The sequence below is a fragment of the Nyctereutes procyonoides genome, unplaced genomic scaffold (assembly GCF_905146905.1).
Source record: "Nyctereutes procyonoides isolate TBG_1078 unplaced genomic scaffold, NYPRO_anot_genome, whole genome shotgun sequence".
Taxonomy (NCBI): Eukaryota; Metazoa; Chordata; class Mammalia; order Carnivora; family Canidae; genus Nyctereutes; species Nyctereutes procyonoides.
Genome location: NW_026575030.1, coordinates 22,887,533 through 22,908,044, shown reverse-complemented (window position 1 = coordinate 22,908,044; position 20,512 = coordinate 22,887,533). Strand labels below are relative to the sequence as shown.

General features: G+C 52.4%; 1 protein-coding gene across 1 annotated transcript in view; it reads right to left on the bottom strand.

Annotated features, from left to right (window-relative positions):
- MYLK (myosin light chain kinase) overlaps positions 1-20,512 on the bottom strand; it is a 181,474-nt gene that overhangs the window by 84,724 nt on the left and 76,238 nt on the right. The window contains 3 exon segments of the mRNA XM_055316566.1: positions 5,665-5,914; positions 6,693-6,890; positions 8,607-8,744. Of these exon segments, the coding sequence (XP_055172541.1) occupies positions 5,665-5,914; positions 6,693-6,890; positions 8,607-8,744 (586 nt within the window).

Below are 20,512 nucleotides of genomic sequence, written 5' to 3'. Positions count from 1 at the left end.
GCCAGAGGCTGGCTGGCTGGCTGGCTCCAGGGAAGAGGGGGCTACGGGCCTAGCGGTGACCCTGAACACCCACACAAGACCTAGATTTAGGGCAGGCCCTAAATCTGCCCCACTTTGGTCTCCCTTTTTATCCTCAGTTCTTGTATGAAAAGGGGAGGGGGAAATCTTCAGCACAACAGCTTGGACAGACATCCAGAAGTAGGAATACTTTTCTCTAAATACGTTACAAAAACAACTCAATCACTCAGTCTAAATACAATCACTCCGCACTGAAGTCCAAGCCCGCCAGGGTGATGGAGCTGCTCCATGGAGCCTGTACAGCCCTGGGCGTGACCCTGAGTCTGACTCCGCACACCTTCAATACAGGGGTGGTTGCGTCCTCTCCGCACAGGCCCTCCACCCCCCCCCCCGCCCCCCAGCAGCCACCTCCCCCTCTCCTTCCTGCTCACCAAATCAAAAACACCTTCCAATCCCCACCCATCAGCTACTGCCCTCAGATCAGAACTTCCTGGATTAAAAATCAAACAGGTGTCTTCCTGCATGGGTGACCCCTTCTCTCCTTTCTTCAGGTGGGGAGAGCTCTGGATTCTTCAACCCACTGTTAAAACGTTAGTAAAACGTCAGTGTCCCAGCGGTGCGTGGCCAGCTGAGGCCCCCTGTGCTCGGGGAGGGGAGGGGGGCTGTACTGGCCTTGGGCAGCGGGACTCGAGCCTGAGGGCCACTGAGCCCGCACGGCTGCCCTCTGCCGGCGGTTCTGAGCTCTGACCAGCCAAGGCTGCTGGGGGGGGTGGTGTGGGGGGTGTAGGGGGTGGGTGGGGGGTCAGGGCCCGTGCTCAGTACAGGGAGGGGTGAGGGCAGGGCTGAGAGCCACGGGGACTCTTGCTCCTCTTTCCACTCACGTCCATCACCTGTGCCTACAGCACCCCACTGAGGTGCGGAGCACTATCACACCCACCGTAAAGGTAAGGAAGGCGTCAGGAGTTCGTCTGGGGCAGCGCCGGGCTCCCAGGCCTCCTCCTCATCGCCCCACAAGGCCATCTTACCAGCACTTCAGGGCCTACGTGTGCCCAGGTCCTCCCCCAGATGTGCCAAGCTCTGCGACGGGTCCCTCGCAGGACCCATCTCCCCTCACCTCACTTCTCTGTGAAGCCAGCACCGTTGTTATCAGGAACATACGGCTCATAAAGGTTAAACAACTTGCCTTCACTCGCAGAGGCAACCGGCAGAAAAAGGGGTTGGCACCCAGGCCTACCTGAATCGGGACCCTAACCTTCCCGACCTGCCCTGCCGTGCTCGTCAGTACCAATCTACCGTGGTGTGTGTGTGTGTGTGTGTGTGTGTGTGTGTGTGTGTGTGTGTGCAGGTCTCTGTGTGAATGCAGATCGACCACACGCATGGATACACACACATGTGGGATCTTACCTGGCGGGCATCTGCATCTGCAGGTCCAGATACAAGTGCACAAGCACGGCCACCCCCACGTGGACAGACACCCGAGCACGTGTTCACGCAGCCCTGCTGACGTATGTGGGCGTACGCCTTGCTTGCCTGGCTGCCCTCCCTGTGCAGGGCCGGGTCCGCATCAGACACTGGCGGTCCATGGCTTGGTAGGTGGTTTGCAGGGGGGCTGGGGGTGCTGCTCACTCCCAGGCACGGAGACCCATTTGAAACAAGGAGAGGTTGATCTGTGCTGTCCTCCAACCCTCCTGGCCGCCTCGGTCAAGGCGCAGGCTCTCAGGGGGCAGAGACTGAAGGCTCAGGGAGCCTGGTGTCTGGGCAGTTTAAGCGCCCATGGGTGTCCCTTTGCTCAACGAGCAGCAGTCAGGTGCCTCCTTAGCGCCAGGCCCTGGAAGGCTAAGAGGCCCTCGGGACATCCCGAGCGCTCAGCACGGAGGGCTCACGGGGCTTTGGGTCAACTTGCAGAATAAACACGGAAGGTCATTTGCAGGTGAGGCCCAGCTCCCTGGCACCCTACTTCTGTCAGACTGCTGGCCAGTATCAGGCCATTCTTTCCTCGCTATTCTTTCCAGCACAGGGTGACGAGCAGGAGGGCAGGAGGGCAGGAGGCCAAGGGCTGTGTTTTCCCAGTAGTGCTTTCCAACATTGCCTCAGCTGAGTTTCCTCCTGCTACAGGTACAACACAGCTCAGGTGCAAAAATCAGGAGCAGACACTGACCAGACAGCCATGCTTTACCCCAACCAAACCCTTCAGAGGCTTTAAATGGTGAGGCGCCCCGTCTCCTGAGCTGGAGTAAGCTCTAGCTCCCCGTGGGGAAGCAGGTAGGGGTCTCTGCTGTCTTCCATCACCTGCCCTAAAGGAGGGAGCACAGGTGGCTTGCTGTTTGACCCATCCCCAGGCCTCAACCTGAGGCATGTAGGGAAGTCTGAGGGGCAGAGGTGGAGAACTTGGGATACCTTGGTGGGCCCATCCCTCGGGGTGATCTGGGGGGTCATCAATTCTGCTGCCATAAACTTAAACCTCTGTTGGGCCTTTAGGGCAATCATGAGTTCATTGAGAGCCTACAAAGGTCAGAAAGGCTTAGACTTTGGACCCACACACCAGATCATCTAACCCGCCAGCCCGCCTCGAGGCCATCGGTATCTGTATCTACATTCTCGGTTACAAAGCAAGGCCTGGGGCTGAGGATGAGGCCCCACACCCAGCCCAGGTGCTGCCAAAGAGGCCTGGACTATGACCCCATAGGCTGCACCTTTTACAAACTAACAAAACTCTCTGCTCCCACCTCCCAAGCCCTGAATAAGAAGCCCACTCTGGTTACAAAGCTTCAGAGTCTGTCCCACTCTGAATCTCCCTCCTCTGGAATGGGTTTTTACACGCAAAATTAGTTTAAAGAACTAATTTCCTGGCAAGTCCCAAACTTTCAGATATTTTAGCTGGAATTTGGAACTGACTTTCTGATGACATTTCCTTTTAGACCAGGAGACAAGAGCTAGGGCATCCAGCTGCACCTACCCACAGCTGTAGCAGGGACAGATGGGACCTGCTGCACCACCCACCCCACCCCCGCTTCGTCCCAGCTACCCCAGCTCCCTCCTTGAAAGGCATTCTGTGCTGAGTCTAGGTCTGATTTCTGTCAGGAGGGGAATGGGGCCCCTGGCAGACCTGGCACGTCCTCCCCAGGAGAACTTTCCACTGACTTGATCCTCGGCTGGGGACAAAGCCAAGGCCAGGGCACCAGCTACCCAAAGGAATGAAAAGGCTGGACTTTGGAGAGGGTAGAGAGGGGTCAGGGACGAGAGCTGCGTGGACGGGGAGGCCAGTGCAACCTCCCGGATTCCCCGAGTTCCCACGCACTTGGGAGAAACACGGAATGGGAGAGAAGCCGATGAAAAGACAGAGATGAGGGTTCCAATCTGGGATCTGTTACTTGCTTTTGGGTGGCCATGAGCAAATCTGTGACCCCGAGACCTCAGTTTCCCCTGTTATTGAACGATGAGTCGTCTTGATAACTTCTGAAGTCCCTTCCAGCTGGGACAGTGTAAGTTTTATGACTGTCCCCAGCTGGGCCCAGACGGTCTGCCTGCCGACGTCCACTCCGGCCTGGCCGACTTCCCACAGCCCTTGCTTTGCTCTTCCCTACGCTCTCCTGCTTGGCCTCTTCAACGTGCCCCCAACGGCCAAGCCTTTACTCATTTGCTAAACCCTATTGTCCTCGACATCACACATGGAGCATAATTATCCCTTTTGGGTGTTTGGCTCGATGACTGTGAGGACTGTCCTCCAGCACTACTCCTTCCAGGCAGACAGGCTCTCGTCTCCCATGTCATCAGTTTCTATTATTTGTATTGGCCTAGGGGAGGAAGAGTGTATCTTGTATCCAGGCTGGAGGCAGATTTGCCTTCCTGATAATACCTGGTTTGGATGTAAGGCAAAGGCTGCTGGTGTGTTCTGTGCATACTGCTGATGGTAGCAGAGGACCAGCCAGCCCACAGACCATTGCCACAGCCGACTACAGACATGGCATTAGCTCAGCTGAGATCTGCTAAGCCTCACTCAGCCAAGCAGAACTTCCCAACAAATCTCAAGAAATAACAAATGGACTTTTAAAAAATATATATATATATAAAGCCACTAAGTATTTGAGCTGTTTGTTATGCAGCAAAACATAACTGGTACATGCATAAAGCACTTGGCCAGAAGGGACCCAAGTGGTGGGGCACACACTGGGGTTTGTTATTATAGGAACAGTGCTCGGTCATGGCAGTGGCTTTGGCATGTAGCTCAGAGCCTTGAACATGATGTGCTCGGTACAGGGAAATGATTTATCCAGGAGAGCAAGCCCCTTGCAAAGTGCCCAGGCACCTGAGCCAGGGCAGCTCGAAACATCTTTGGCATGTGACACACTCCCCTGTTAGCGGGTTGCAGACAACTACTCTCCTTCAGTGCTTACATCAACCCTAGGGGCTGGTGTCCTGTCTCCATCAACCCAGGGCTGGCCATAGAACTCTAAGACTAAGACTTAGAGCATTTTAAAGGTAGAAGAACATTTCTGGATCACTTTCATTTAACAAGCACTCGATGCTGACTCCGGGCAGGCACCGTTCCAGGCACTGGAAACAAAGCAGTGTGCCTTCCCAGAGCTCACCTTTCCACATAACCTAGGAAAACCATAAACAGGAGGAAAAAAGGGGGGGGGGATGGAGCATAGTTAACCTTCTGCAGTGGTTTTAAATGTCTACAAATTCTTTGACACTTCTCTCTCCAAGAGATGGATCCTAATTGGCCCTAGTGACTTACTTCCAACAAACAGTATATAGCAAAAGTAATAGCGTGTGACCTCCAAGGGTAGATCACAAAAGACATTAGGTCTGTGGAAGCCAGCTGCCATGTCATGAAGACACTCAAACAGCTCTAGGGAGAGGCCTGCATGGCAAGGAGCTGAGGCTTCCAGTCAACAGCCCTGTGAGCGAACCATCTTAGAAGTGGATCCTCCAGCCCCAGCCAAGCCTTCAGAGGCTACAGTCCCTGCCAACATCCTCACTGTAAAAATCATTCGGCAAAGCTGCATCATATTCCCAACCCAAAGAAACTGTGAGATGGCAACTGCTGTTCTAAGCTGCTCAGTTTTGGGGACATTTGTTACACAGCAATAGGTAACTAATACATTCCCTCGATCTTGCTGCTTTTCCAACTTTTTAAAAATATTTTATTAATTTACTCATGAGAGACACACACAGAGAGAGAGAGAGAGAGAGGCAGAGACACAGGCAGAGGGGGAAGCAGGCTCCCTGTGGTGAGCCTGATGCGGGACTCGATCCCCAGACCCTGGGATTACTACCTGAGTCAAAGGCAGATGCTCAACCACTGAGCCACCCAGGTGCCCTTGCTTTTCCTATTTTAATCCATTCTTCCCTCCTTCATGTTCTCCATACACCAAACAACAGGGGTACAAAAGCCAGGATGTAATAAGACAGAGGACTCTGGGGAACCGAGCTCAGGAGCTCAATGAACACCTTTGCATTTAAGCAGGAGAGACAAAAGCTCGTCGGCAGCACCAAGCCTGCCCTTTCTTTACCTTGAAGCCCAGCTGCACGTTATTTTGTGTTTCCGCTGGCTTCCTAGTCCCTGGTGGGAATTTTGACAGGTGGTAGGAATTTGGGGGGTAGTGGGTAAAAGGAGGTCAGCAGGACACGCAGACTCACTTGAGCTGGATCTCGTACTGGCCGGCGTGCCAGGGCTGCACATTCTTTAGAACCAGGGTGAACACGTCCTCGTTCTGTAGCACCTCGAAGTGGGCGGAGTCTTTGGAGAGGGCTTTGCCATCTCGCAGCCAGTGCACAGTGGGGAAGGGGTCCCCAGCGATGGCACAGGAGATGAGGACAGTCTGGCCCAGGGAGGCAGTCAGTGAGCGGGGCTTGCTGATGAACCAGGGCTGGGTGCCATCCTGGGGCTCTGGAAGTCGGCAGAGGGTTGGATTAGAGGAAGGCCTTTCAGCAGACAGGGTCCACTAAGCTCTCCATGGTGGTAAGGGTCAAAGACTACAAGTTACCCAAATAACAGCTTGTCCAGAAATCACGTTTACTGGAATAGGCAGTTACAGCACATCCTTCCCAAGGCAAATCTGTCTGGGTTATATTCTCTGAGGATAATATCGACATGAATGTGTACACCCAAAGTAGGGACAGGTAGCCTGGAAGGTCCAGGCGCACTGGGCTAGGTGCTAGAGATCTACAATGAGATGAGTATAATTGAGAGCTGTCGCTTGCTTTATGTGTCCTGACCCGGTCTCCTTCTTAAATATAGGTTCTCTAAAGGCGAGGACCCTAACAGGCTACAACTCACCTCAGAAGTGATCACTGTGTCAAAGTAATATCGTGTGTTAACCAGGTTTCAATAAAGGGGGTAAAAAAGCTGTCACTGCCTAATTATCAAGTGCATCATAAGGTTTCTCTCCCAGCACTCTGTGCAGCTTGTCACCAATGACCCAGACAAGGCAGGGACTTTGGAAGGCAGGGAATGGTGCCTCCACTCAGCCAGAGCCTGAAACGGAGATGGGAAGCTGGCCTCTGGGGCTGGAATGGGACCAAGGGAGCACAGGGACCGTGGGGGAAACGAAGGAAGCTCAGGTGCTTTCCTCACCTCCAAACTGCTTCTGGGGAGACTGCTATAGCAGCATGTTATTTCCTGCCCCCGCCAGTCCCTACCCCGGTCAGCCTGGCGGCGGCCTCACCTTGCACCATCAGTACCGCCTGGGTGCGGACCTCTCCAGCGCTGTTCCAGGCTTCGCAGGTGTAAGTGCCTGTGTCCTCTGGGAACACTTCCTGGATACAAAGGCTGTGCTGAGTGCCTCTCTGTTCAAAGTGGAAGTCCTCTGACTCCTGGATCTCGTTCCCGTTGTGAAGCCAGATGACCTCGGGGGGCGGATTCCCTGGATGGGGAGACAGGGCGGGCAGACTGGTCAGGGAGCTGCTTTCCTGGGTCACGTGGCAACTTTGCCCACTGCACCAAATACTAACTTTCCTATGTCTCAGTTTCCCCATCCACAAAACCTTCTAATCACATCTTCCCAGGTTTGTTGGGAGGATTGAATAAATCAATACAGTCCCCCGGAGCAGCCCACTAGAACAGCAGATGAGAGGGCCGCCGGGGTGGCTCAGTTGGTGAAGTGTCTGACGCTTGATTTCAGCTCAGGTCATGAGATTGAGCCCCACATTGGGCTCCACGCTCAACACGGGTCTGTTTGGAACTCTCCCTCTCTCTCTGCTCTCCTCTTCTCTCTCTCTCTCCAAAAATAGATAAATAAAATCTTTAGCAGATTAGAATAGCATCTGGCATGTGGAATGTGCTCAATGTATATTCATTGTAATTATTTAACAACAGATTTGCAGAAACTAGAAAAGATCGAAGCCAAAAAATCAGAATTCAAACTACTTGGTAACCCCGGGGGGTGGGGGGGGGTTGGGGGTCTAAGCCACACACGTGGCTCTCTGGGTGTGAAGCGAATGCATGTCCTGCTCTGCGCCGCCCCACACGCAGTGCATGCATCCCCAGGCAATGCCATGGTGGCTTTGCAGTAACTCCTCTGTCGATTTTCACCAGAAGGAAAAATCAGCATTTCATTTTGCCACCATACAAAGGCTGGGTCTGAGGGTGGAGATGGGCACCAGCTCGTGTAGTTTCCAAACCCAGCTCCGGGTGGATAGCATTTCCAGGTCTTACTGGCCGACTTTCCTGGGTAGATTCTCGAGCAGTTTGGTGGGGCATAAAACAATGGCCATCCGTGAGGGTCTGTCCCTGCAGCTGCACTGTGCTCTGCCCCCTGAGGAGCAAGGCCCCGGGAGCGGTTGCCGAGGGAGGCTGTGCGGTGTCAGGCTCTCTCAAGGAGAGAGAGTGGGGTCTGTCCTGCTGGGTTAGCCAGCAGTGGTGTGGAGGCCAGGAGGGAGCAGAGAGCCTCTGATCTGGGGGCAGGTGCATGGTGATCCCTGAAAGGGGGAGCCCATGGGCTCTCCCACAGCTCATCTTTATTACTTCTGCAGCTCAAGAGGAACTAAAACCCAAGAGAGTGGCCTCCGGGCTGTCAGGGGAATGGACAGTGGTCAGCAATGAACTGGAGGTTCTGGATATGCTTGGGCACAAGCCCATCGAGCACGCCTGTGCCAGCAGAGGGCCTGAACTTTCCTCCCCGGCCGCTAGGAGCTGTGACAGCTCACACTGGGCTGCTGGTCGCAAGCTCTTGTCACCCTGCCCTGGTTTTAGGAGACCTCTTTCTATCTTCTCACCTTAATCTTAATAGAGCAACAGAGTCTCTTCCAAGGGCGGGCAGTTCTCACATCAGCTGGTTTTGCACCAGTGTTCACAACCTTCCAGCTACATAGGCCCCGCTGTGTTTCCCCACCAGTCCCCAGCCCTCTAGCTGTGGGCATCTTCTTCCTCTGGACCACCATGAATTGACCTTGGCTCCAGAGAATCCTGCCCAGGGGAAGCAGAAAGGAGGGACCAGCAGGCTCTGCTTTTTGGGTCCACGGACTGTCCCGTGCGGACTTCCTGGTGGGTCGATGATCTGAGTGGGATATGGGGGTGCAATGCCCACACTGCAACCATGCCCGTTTTTACATATACCCCAAGGAGAGAGGCAGACACAGACCTGACACCTGGACTGTCATGGTGACCTGGCTTCCGTCCATGACTTTGAGGTCAGAGAGGCCCTGCAGGAAGAGGGGTGCGACGGGCTTGCCGGGAGCTGTGCGCAGAAGATACCCGCTCTTCCTGTCGCTCTTCTTTTCTGGGTGGCAGACAACAAAATGTGGGGTGAATAGTCGTTTATTCATTCGACAAACACAGACTAAATGACTGCTCGGCACACCACTGTGTTGAGGCTCAGGCTCTGGCTCCGGCCAGAGACCAGCTGCTGACGGGTGAGGAGTGAGGGGAGGTGCCAGACATCGCCGGGAGCGAGGCGAGCCCGTTTCTCTGCTTGGCTCCTGCCTGGGAGCTGGGAAAGGTGGGGCCTCTGCAGGGCCAAACCCAATGTAGGCTCTGGTTCTTCACAAGAACTTCAATGCCTGGCATCTTAGGAGATTTTGGTTTTTTTTTTTTTCTTTAAGTTCACCTACCTTTTTCAATTAGTGGTCTGCTCACATGGCACAAAATTTTTATTTATTTATTTATTTATTTATTTTTTTTATTTTTTGGCACAAAATTTTTAAAAGCACCAAAAAGTATTTATATAGTCTTCCTTCCACCCCTGACCTCTGGCCATCAGGGCACCTCTCCCCAGAGGCCGTCAATATTCAGTTTCTTCTTCATCTTTGCCATCGATGGTCTATGCACATAACACACACACAAGCAGATAGGTGTACTCTTGCGTTTTCTTCTCTTAAGGAAATGATAGCACACTACACACACTGACTGGTGTCTTAGTTTTTCATTTAACAATATGCCTCGCTGCCTCTCATAAAACAGAAGTGAAGAGCTTCCTTGTCACCTTCTATGGCTGTGTGATGCTCTATCGCCATCCCATGAGATCTTAAGCACCTCAAGGAAGCCAAAGCCACTACACTTATGAGAGTGACTCGAATGGAAGAGACCAGCCGTCCCAAGCCCTGGGGTTGGCGAGATGCGGAGCGCCGGGACCCCTCACACACCGCCGCACCATGCTTGCTTACAGGCCCTTGTGAAAACAGCTTGGCAGTCTCTTAAAAAGTTAAACATGCATTTACCATACGAGTCATTCTACCCCTGGGTATTTACACAGGAGAAATGAAAGCACATAACCAGACAAAGACTTGTAGGCAAACATTCATAGCAGCCTTATTCCTAACGATCCCAAACTGGAAACAACCCAAATGGCCATCAACAAGTGAGTGGATGAAAAGACTGTGCTATATTTATGCAATGGGATCCTGCTCAGCAATAAAAAGAAACAGACTAACGAGACACAACAACAGACAAACCTCACAAAAATGGCACTGAATAAAAGAAGCCAAAGAAAGAGTACATACTGGATGATTCCATTTATATAAAATTTCAGAAAAGGCAAAATAGAGGGATAGCAAGCAGATCCATGGTTGCCTGGGGCTTACAGGGAAGGATTGTGAAGGGACATAAGGAAGCATTTGGAGTTGATGGAGATGTTCATTTCTTAAAATTGGGCGAAGTTTTCAAATTAAACACCATGAATACATGTACATCAATATTATCTTTAAAAAAAAAACTGGGGAAAGAAAGTCTGAGGGAGGGAAGAAGTACACCAGCTAGTCAAAGACAAAACTAGAGGGATCCCTGGGTGGCGCAGTGGTTTGGCGCCTGCCTTTGGCCCAGGGCGCGATCCTGGAAACCCGGGATCGAATCCCACGTCGGGCTCCCGGTGCATGGAGCCTGCTTCTCCCTCTGCCTGTGTCTCTGCCTCTCTCTCTCTCACTGTGTGCCTATCATAAATAAATAAAAATTAAAAAAAATATTTAAAAAAAAAAAAAAAAAAAAAAAAAAAAAAAGACAAAACTAGAACAACTCTCTGGATTCAGGGCTGGCCCCCTCACCCCCGTTTCAGTTCTCCAGGGAGATGGGGTCACAAACAGGCTGATATTCTTGGGCTGCTCCCCAAGCTGGGCTCTGACCTGCCTCCTGTGAGCTGGACGGGAAAGGGCAGCAAAGTGGCTGAGCCAGTGTCAGCGTCCCACGCAGGACAGCCCTGGTGCAGGAGGAGCTCGTGGCTGCCCTGTCTCTGATCCTGCCCTTTACCCTGTGAGCCAGGCGGCTTTGGCCTTCTTCATTCTATAGCCTTTTCATTTTGTGTTTTGGCAGAAGCAGGGGTAGGGAGGGAGAGGGCTATGATATCTGTAACTTAAACTCTAAGTTTAAGTTTGGGGAAAGGGACTCTAGTATCTTGGGTTATTAGCAAAGGCCATATATACCAGATTTGCAGAAGGCCTAGAGCTATGGGGATACATCTCCATGGTGCTTTATATACCAGAGTAAGATCCAACTCCAAATTTGCCGCTGAATTTCTATCTTTTGGTACTAAAAAAAAAAAAAAAAAAAAAAAATAGGGCCCACCGCAGAGCTCTCCCAGGGCAGCCTCTGGGAATGAGGATGGGAGGGGCTGAAAAAGCTCAGGATGCTGGAGGGAACCCTCCTCCAAGGCAGGTGCATTGTGAAGGGCACGGACCTGGGGCACAAGGGAGGTCGAGGCAGGGGAGCCCTACTGTCTGGGACCAGAGGATCAGCCCCAACTGCTTCCTCCGCCCCAGCCCCCAGCACTGCTGCCTTTGTGAGAGGGGCAGCCAGGCAGGTTTGCCCTTGACCCGAGGCCCCAGGAGTGGGCTCGGGGAGGCCGCGTCCTGGAAGTGCAGAGATCTCGTTTCTCTGCCTGGACTGCAGTGGCCGGGAAAGTAGGCTGCCTCCGGAGAGTTGAGGAATTTCCTGTCCTGCACCGACGGAGGCTTGAGAACAAAATATTCTTGCCTGTCTAGATTCCCCCCGATTCGTGCTCCTCTGTTGCCGCAGCCAGTGCCCTGTTTCAGAGGTCCGTGTAGACGGGCATTCCTATGTGCTATGGGAACATCAGAAACCGCTTCGAGCCCCTGGCGGCCCCTCCGTGGCCCCTCCCCTCTCTCAGGTGTTCGCCCCCCCCCCCAGGTTTCCTGGCCCGCACCCTATGGGGCGCAGCCCGTGGGGACGAAAGGCCTATCTGCCGCCTGGGCGCCCCCTCGCACGCAGCAGCTCCCGGTCCTCCGCCGGCCACAGGAAATGCAGGGCGGGGGCTGGGCCTCCAGGTCACTGATGCTCCCCGAAGCTCAACTGCCTCATCTGCGTTTAGGGTCCTAACAGTATAATCTCAGGACTCCGGGGGTTTCAAAGAGCTAACGTGTGAACATACTCGGTAGGACCCCTCGGCACCAACGAGATCTGCGGTGTGAAGCTGACACAGGCACTGATTCCCACCTACCCACCTGGGCTTCATAATTTTGGGGTTTTCAGCTCCAAGGGAACTGAGATGGGGCCCTCACCCAAGGATCGCAGACTTGGGTTTTTTTGTTTTTTTGTTTTTTGTTTTTTTTATATGACCCGTGGCAAATGTTGTTAGGAATACAAATGTATTGCTTCAAACTCTCCTGAGATACAGGTAAAATGATTTGAGAACAACCTGGCTGCACCCCGTCTGGGAGACAGATGAGTGGGCGCCCAGCCTGGGAGACACTGCGTCTCATGGCACCGCTGCCCCAGACCTGCTCTGTCTTCCCCAGGCCTCAGCCTGCAAGGAGGGCAAAGGGAAGTGACTGGGAGTAAGCGTGCAGAATGAACTTGGCCTCAGACCTACAGCCGGTGGTCACATGGGACCAGCGTGACTGAATCCAGGCTAGTGAATGGCTGAGTCATCCCTAGCGCTCAACCACCGCAAATCCTTCACGGGGTGAGACACTGACCAACCCTCCCTACACACACTCGGCACCAGGATTATTACAGAGCCAGTAAGGATCTCAGTTTGGGGGCAGGTAGTTTTCCGTAAGAGGCCTGAGAACAGCAGCCCTAACTAGAATCCTGACGCCGCAGTCCCAATCCCACGACTCCAGGCTCCTGACGGAGAGGCCAGGGCGTGCTCGGGTGAGTGGCCTGTGCAAGCTCACAGGGCCAGGCGCAGGCAGACCTAGAGCTCATACCCAGGCCTTGTGACAGTAAAGCCAGGATGGTCTGGAGGCCGTCTCTTCCACGGGAACCAGGCGTCTCCAGGGGCAAACTCTCCACAAGGACAGATGTCTTATCTGCTGACCCACATCCTAGGCTCTAGCTAGGAGAGAAAAGCTAAGGCAGAGCAAGGCCAAGGCAGGTAAAAAGGGCAAGATGTGTGTACTTCATTTAATTTCAAAGCCGAACACATTACTCTGTGTCACCTGTCACTTACGCACTATGGCATCAGTTGATGCTCACTCTTGTGCAGGCTTAGATGAAATCAGAAGACAAGATGGAGACTGGTGCTCTGAACTCAGAGATCTGGCTGTGGGATCTGAAGCAAGCTCCCCAACCCACAGTTATCACCAATTCTTGATGATACAGTGTTGATAAGAGTAACAGACACATCATCAGTACAACGCATGATGAATACTGCAGGGTTTTTAGATGATTAAAAGCAGCAACATATGTAAAGCAGCTAGAACAGTCTCTGGCACATAAAAAGTATTAAAATACATGGATTTTTTTTTCTTTTTTTGCCTTTCCTAAACCAGTTGACTTTTTTTTTTTTTTTTGGTTGGGCACACTCCATGTGACCATAACGACAATGAGAACAGTCCTCCATTCCCACTGAACCAGACAGATCTGGAAGCTGAGAAGACATCGTCACAACACCACCTTGCAGAGTCCAGCACTTCGGGATTCTGAAGGATGTTCGCAGCCTGTTCAGCGTTATCCTCGACATCCCCAGAGGTGGGGCAGATTGTGTCCCCACTAATGTTGGAGAGAGCTGAAGCTCAGAGAAGGGAGCTGGCCCGTGCCAAGATCCTGGGGCTGATGCAGCCACCAGGGGCCTGGTCTGGACGCTCTCCCCCGCCATCCTGAGAACAAAGGCCAGTCACCTAGATTCCACGGGGAGGTCTCTGTCATCGTTTGCACCTATGCCCAGGCTCCCCAGTGATCCTAGAGAGGGTCTCCTGGCACAGTCTCAGTCTGAAGCTGGTGGAGGGGGCCTAAGGTCTCAGGCGAGAGGCCCCCAGGAGCGCAGGGAACCTGAGCCTTCTTCATCTGGGGAGGGCGAGCACTGGCCAGGGCACACAGACGGAGATGGCATGGGAGGGGACCCAGAGATGCTTCCCAGCTCAGAAGGAACCAGATTAAACAGATTCCAGGTTTTCTCCACTGGCGTGCTTCCTGCTGCTCTGCTGAGACCAAACCCAGGAAGGGCCTGCCCTCTGGAATCCAGGAAGGGCCTGGATGCACTGGCCTCGAATTAAAGACTGAACGTGAACTCACCTGTGGTGCTGGTACCTGGTCACCCGGCCAGTGACTCCGTGGTCACTCACAGACTCACTCTGTCATTTATCTGAGTAGCTAGCTACTGGGCGCTCTATTCCATTTCGAGAGAAAAGGAATAGATCAAGCCTGTCCTCCGTGGAAAGACAAGAACTGAGATCAAGAATACTTAGAGGCAAAAAAAAAAAAAAAAAAAGAACTTAGAGGCAGTCTGTCGATGACACAAATGATGCCATATGCATTAGAGCTGGGACAGGACTGAGAAGGGAGCGGAGCGGGAGAGAGGATGGGCAGAGAGGGGATGGATGGGGGGAAAGAGAAAGACCCTACTGACCCTCCAGCGTTTTCTTCCTTGGCCACTTTTGCTGTTTTGACTCATCGGGAACTGTTTTTGAAGACTCCTGTTGTGACCTTCCACATTAACTTCTTGCTCTGGTGGAGCAGAAGGAGCACATGGAGAACCCGTCAGGGTCCCCGAGCCCCAGAGCAGGGAGGTGTGCAGGCCACGGCAGCTGCAGGCCTGGCGACTGGACAGGGTGTGGTGGGCGGCCGCCTTACCTCGGAGCGAGGGATTTCTCCACCTGTGAAGTGGAGCTAATTCACAAGTAGCAAGTGGCCTTGTTACGGGAATTAATAAATAAGATGAGCCAGCTTTCCTGACCACTTAGTGTTTTTCTATCAAAACGACGTTCCACATTAAAACCACTATTATATTTTTGGAAAGCTCTTATCCAGAGAAAGAGTTAAATACCCACACAACAGGTGCACTTTGTTACTGTTCTCATTAATTCGTATACAGTAACCTGCATAGGCCCAGGCTGCTCCTCAAACCTGGGGACACGAATGACACCTTAATTGAAATTAAGAAGCGTCTGCAGCCCCATGGTGGCTGTGATCTAAGTCCTCCTTCAACACTACAATGATCCTCTTGTTCTTCCCTTTGGGTCCTTCCCTTCCAAGGGTTTAGCGGGAAAAACAATTCTAGTTTCTCCCTAGGAGCATTTTCTCCACCCGTCTCCTTTTATGAGCCAACCTGATGCTCCCTGAAGGCTGGTGTTTACGGAGCCGAACTTGCATTAAATACACATGTTTACGCTTTTGAGTAGTTTGCCTTGAAAAGGGCCCTCTGCAGGCTCCCAGCTCATTCCAAACTTATTTCAGATTAAAAAAAAAAAAAAAAAAGTGGGAAAGTGCTTGAACAGATGACACAGACATATAAACAGAGACAGGGTGTTGGTGGGAAACACTCTACCATCTAAGGAGCCCCCCCCCAGGACTCTCCCCGACAGAAGGGCCCCCGCCTATTGCTATCATGGCCATTTACTAAGTCCCACTCTCAGAGCCTCAGGCCCTGTCCATGAGCAGCTTGCCTGCATCCCTAGATTCACAGGTGGTTACCAAATGAAAATGGATTGTGCAATGGCTCTCCCCTCCTTCCTAACACCCCATCTCCTAATGCCTCCCATGCACAGACACACAGACCTCTTGCAGATGCATAATTGGAGAGGAAAGAACCGCTGAGCTATTTTGCTTAGTCATTACAACACAAAATACCATCCCAACAGCAAATCTGATTCATTCCAAACCCTGTTATAATATGGGAATTCAGTAAATCACCAACTGAAGGAGCTCTGGAAGCACAGTCCTCCCTCCTTTCTTTATTTGGTGCTCAAAATCCAGCACGTTCCAGGACGGGTCACTGCTCTGTGCTCTGGAAGCACAGTCCTCCCTCCTTTCCCTAAATGCCATGACTGTTGACTCTAGAGGACTTGTCAAAGGAAGCTCTACCTTCACCCAGCCCCTTCCTATTTGTGGGGCTTTTATGCAAGGTGTAAATCCCCAGGGAGGTATTTGACTTCTCTTCCAACAGAAGTCTGTCTCCTCACCAAATAAACCTACTTGGTGATTCAGCAAAACTTCAGCAAAAAGAGCCTTGCTCTGTTGGCTTTTCTTCCCCCCACTGGCTTCTCTAGAACCTAAGAAGCAAATGGGACTAGAAGCGTACAAGGAGGAGAATGAAAGGAGACAATGGCATATGACATTCCCCAAAAGATCTCTGGCCAGTAATGGCAGGGTTGCTGGATGGGAAGCAGGAATCATTGCAACCACCGCCTTCTGACTTGACTCAGAAGTTACAATCAAACTCTCTAGGTGAAGGTAGAGCATTCAAACCATCCAGTGCCCCCTCTTGGTGAGTGCCTGGATCCCACGCTCTCCACCACATGACCATAGCACAGATCACATTTTGCTCTTAGGGACACAAGGCTGTAATTCTGGATGGCACTCTTGACCAAGGACTCCGAGCAAGTAAATGCCAGATATGGCAAGTAGCAGGCTGGAGAAGTAGACAGTTCTACATCTCCAGTTGTCCAATTGGTAAAATGAGGCTCCAGTTCTATGATACGGATGCCTACGTACAAACATATACACTCAGAAGTCTTTCTGTGACATGAAGGACCCACATGGTGCACGATCCCATTCCTGTTGTATCCAAACTATACAAAACTAGAATATTGGTTACAGAATAATTTAACATTTATTTGCTTGCCTTAGAATTTAAGTGACTTTTGGACAGATGTTGTGGGTGGACTAAGGGTCTTAAAAGATAAAGATGTGTTCTATGTGCACAATGGAATATTCCTCAGCCATTAGAAATGACAAATACCCACCATTTGCTTTGACGTGGTTGGAACTGGAGGGTATTATGCTGAGTGAAATAAGTCAATCGGAGAAGGACAAACATTATAGGGTCTCATTCATTTGGGGAATATAAATAATAGTGAAAGGGAATAAAGGGGAAAGGAGAAAAAATGAGTGGGAAATATCAGAAAGGGAGACAGAACATGAGAGACTCCTAACTCTGGGAAACGAACTAGGGGTGGTGGAAGGGGAGGTGGGTGGGAGGTGGGGATGACTGGGTGATGGGCACTGAGGGGGACACTTGATGGGATAAGCACTAGGTGTTAAGCTATATGTTGGCAAATTGAACTCCAATAAAAAATAAATTTATTAAAAAAAAAAAAGACAAACAGGGGATCCCTGGGTGGCTCAGCGGTTTAGCGCCTGCCTTTGGCCCAGGGTGCAATCCTGGAGTCCCGGGATCGAGTCCCATGTCGGGCTCCTGGCATGGAGCCTGCTTCTCCCTCCTCCTGTGTCTCTGCCTCTTTCTCTCTCTCTCTCTCTCTCTCTCTCTCTCTCATAAATAAATAAATAAAAATCTTAAAAAAAGAAAAAAAGACAAACAAAAAAATTAAAACCGATGTTGATCCTCCTTCAATCAATTTCTCTCCAGCTAACATAAGCATTAGAAATGTTTGTTTTTAGTAATTGGAAGCTTATCGAGGGTAGAGTCCGTACTTGATACCACTGGACAGGTTATACAACATCCAAAGTCCCCGAGCATCACTTGGGAGAGAGGTGGCGGTGGCAGGTTGTCAGGGCTCCTCGCTGCCCCACCGAGCGCCTGTCACTAACCTGAGAGTGACCGGGCCTCTCCCGACGCTCGCACGTCCAGCCACGGCTGACTTCCCTGGCGCCTGGTGTTTCCATTAGAGGTACTTCATCAAAACAAATACTCTATAAATATGCTTATTAAGGTTCTTTCATTTTTTTTTTTTTTTACTCTATGAACCAGTTCTTTTAAAAAAAAAAATTTACCAACATTTTATGTCCTTAGGTGCTTTTACGAGACCCAGTAAGCCTTCAGTTACATAAACACCCACTAAGTCAAAATGGGCACAGTTAGCAAGATAGTAAATCCAGTCACTTAAGAATTTTAGCCTTGACAAAGACACTCCAGGGGGAGATAAATTAAAATATTCTAGCCTGAGGAAGTCTCCCCCCGCCCCATGACTCAGTCCAAATACACGGAAATATTTACTCTCCCTCAGATCTTCCTGGGCTCTGCAGGAATTTGGATTGATCATCCTTTGGTCTCCATCTTGGGTGGGGTTGGTGGGGGAAGAATTTCCATTGCTTGGTGGTTAACTATGGGGGATTTTCTTTTTCCCCCTGGGCAGTGGGAGGACAGAAGGGGTATTTGTTGAGGGACTCTTGAAAGCTAGCTGGATTTCTTGCACACTCCCGCCAGGTAAGTCAGGAGGTGGAGGGATGCCCTGCTGCACTTCTGGGGAGGTCACATCCCTGCGTGGGCTTTCCTACCTTCACTGAACACATGCTCACGTGTGTTCTACACGCAATAATGAATAAGGCACAGTCCCTGCCTGCAGGGAGCTTACAGTCTGGCAGGGAAGCCAATTAAATAAGCAATTAGAGTATAATCTCACAGTTAGGATAAAGTGTGTGCTCCTTAGCCCTAGAGGCCCCGCACGAGGGGCCCCTGCCTCTCCCTCTGAACTCATTCTCTACCACTGGCCACCACACGCCTTGCTCCAGCCACACTGGTTATCTCGCTGCCCCTGGTATAGGCCGAGCTTGCTCTCAGTTTTAGGGCTTTTGCACTTGCTGGATGGCCTTCCTGGAGCACCCTCTCCAGCCCACGGAAGTGTCTGCTCAAAACAGTTCCTCTCCCTGCAGCCTGCCTTCCCCACCCAGTGTCGTCACCCATCATCCAGAAGGATCCCTTCCACCCTTCTCAGCCAGTCTTTGATCAAAGGAGGTGCTGATCACTGCACATCTCCCCATCAGAACGCACACGCCACGAAGGCCCAGCTTGTCCGCCCTGCTCACCGCAGCCTCCTGGGAACCAGGGCGGGCACACAGTGGGGGCCTCAGGGCGCATTTGCTGACAAGTCAGCGCAACGGTAAGGGTCGGTTCAGCCAGTAAGAGAGCTCACTCTGGGGTTAGCAGGGAGGGCCTCCTAAAGGAAGGGACATCTACTGGGAAGAGAGGCAGATTTGGGAGGAAGGGGCTGCAGAGCAGAGGAGGCAGAGAGAGCTGGTGCAAGTGGCCGTGGAAGTCACGTCCGAGGGCTGGCCCAGCAATTTCTGGATGATGGCAAAAGCTTGGCGGGAGGCTAAGGAGCGAGAAAGAGCCCATGCCCCGTGTTTGCCAGGCTCCTCCGCTGAGCCCACCCGTGCAGCTGTCCTGGGAACCGCCCCTCCCGGGCACCCACCTGCACCCACCTGCGCACCCAGACCCCAGGGTCTGACCCCAGGGTGGCCAGGGCCTCTAGAAGGGGCGCTCTCGGGCTCTCCTGTCTGCCAGGCACCTCCCTCCATCTCACGTTCTGGGGTTTTCTCCCCTTACTAACAACCACCGAACGGGCACACGGAGGGACAGACAACCGCCCAGCCACCGTGGCAAAGTTGGTCCTTCGGTAAAACCGCTTAGAGTTGGCATTTTGGATAATTTTACCTTGCTTAAAGGTGGGGGGTGGTGGGGTCTTTTGGACAATCATCGTAGCAGCGCACGCTGAGGATGTCCGCTGTGTTTGTTAACTCAATCCTCAGTACCAGGGACCGTGACTATCAGTGTCCCCACGGCCCAGAAGAAGAATGTGCGGCCTGGAGGGTCAAAGGGCACCCCGGTTGCCAGGGCAGCTGGTGGTGCAGCGGGGTTCACCCCCGGCCAGTCCACTCCACAGCCCAGATGGGACTGCGGCCGGGGCCATGCTGAGGGTTAACAGAAAGGCCGGGCTTGGGCAGAACCACGCGGGGCACAGGAGGCACAAATGCCTCTCCTGCAGTCCCTGCTACCCCTCAGCTGCCCCCAGAGACCTAGAGCCCCAGGAGCTGCCAATAAAGTCAGAAAAACTCCACAGCTGAGAATGGTGCGGGACGTGGACATGAGCTGCCCAAGCGCCCTGGGGCAGGGAGCCAGGGTGTCGCCGTGCCAGGCTCAGCCTGCCTCACTCCTGTGCAGACAGCCCAGCCCTGTGCCCCGAGCGCGTGGCCGAGCCTCTCAGCCTACTTCACCATTTATGGTATCTGAGCCTCTGTTTGGCCTTCACAGGCCAGCAAATCCCCACACCAGGAGGGAGTTCTCACTCATGCAGGGCTGTTCTCAGGGCAAACCCAAAAGGCTGCAGCAGCGTTCTTGCTGGGAACCTGTTTCTGCTTTAAAACATGCTTGGATGGGCAGGCCCCCAGGCCCCACTCCCCACACAGACCTGGGGACCAGGAGGACGGCCCCAAAGACTCCTTGATCCTTCATCTGGGGACCCTTGCCTCCAGAGCGACTATTAGCTCAGCTGAGTGTCTTTAATCCAATGTAAACCCAGGCAAGTGGGGGCAGGCACTGGATTAGTGGGGCCACTAGGCTGAAGCTAGCAGGGAGAGTCTTGGGCAACAGACCCATCGCACGTCATCTGGCCTTCTTGCCTGTGCAGTAGGCCACGTGGATGTCCAGGGAGATGAGGGCCACTCCCCGGGCCCAAAAACATGAAGCTCAGATCTGTTCTTGTCTCATGACAGCAGTTTCCCGAGCCTCTCAATGAGCCATGAAACCAGAATTCCAGCTGACAAATTCCCGAGGGGCCAGAGTCAGGCTCCCACCTGGGTGTGAATGACCTTCTTGGAAGGAAGCAGAAGCCAGTTCCCAGGTGAGGACTCCATGCCGGGGGACTTCAGAGAAACTGGGGAGGCCAGGGAGTGTGCCCCTTCTTGGCAGACAGCCTCATAGAG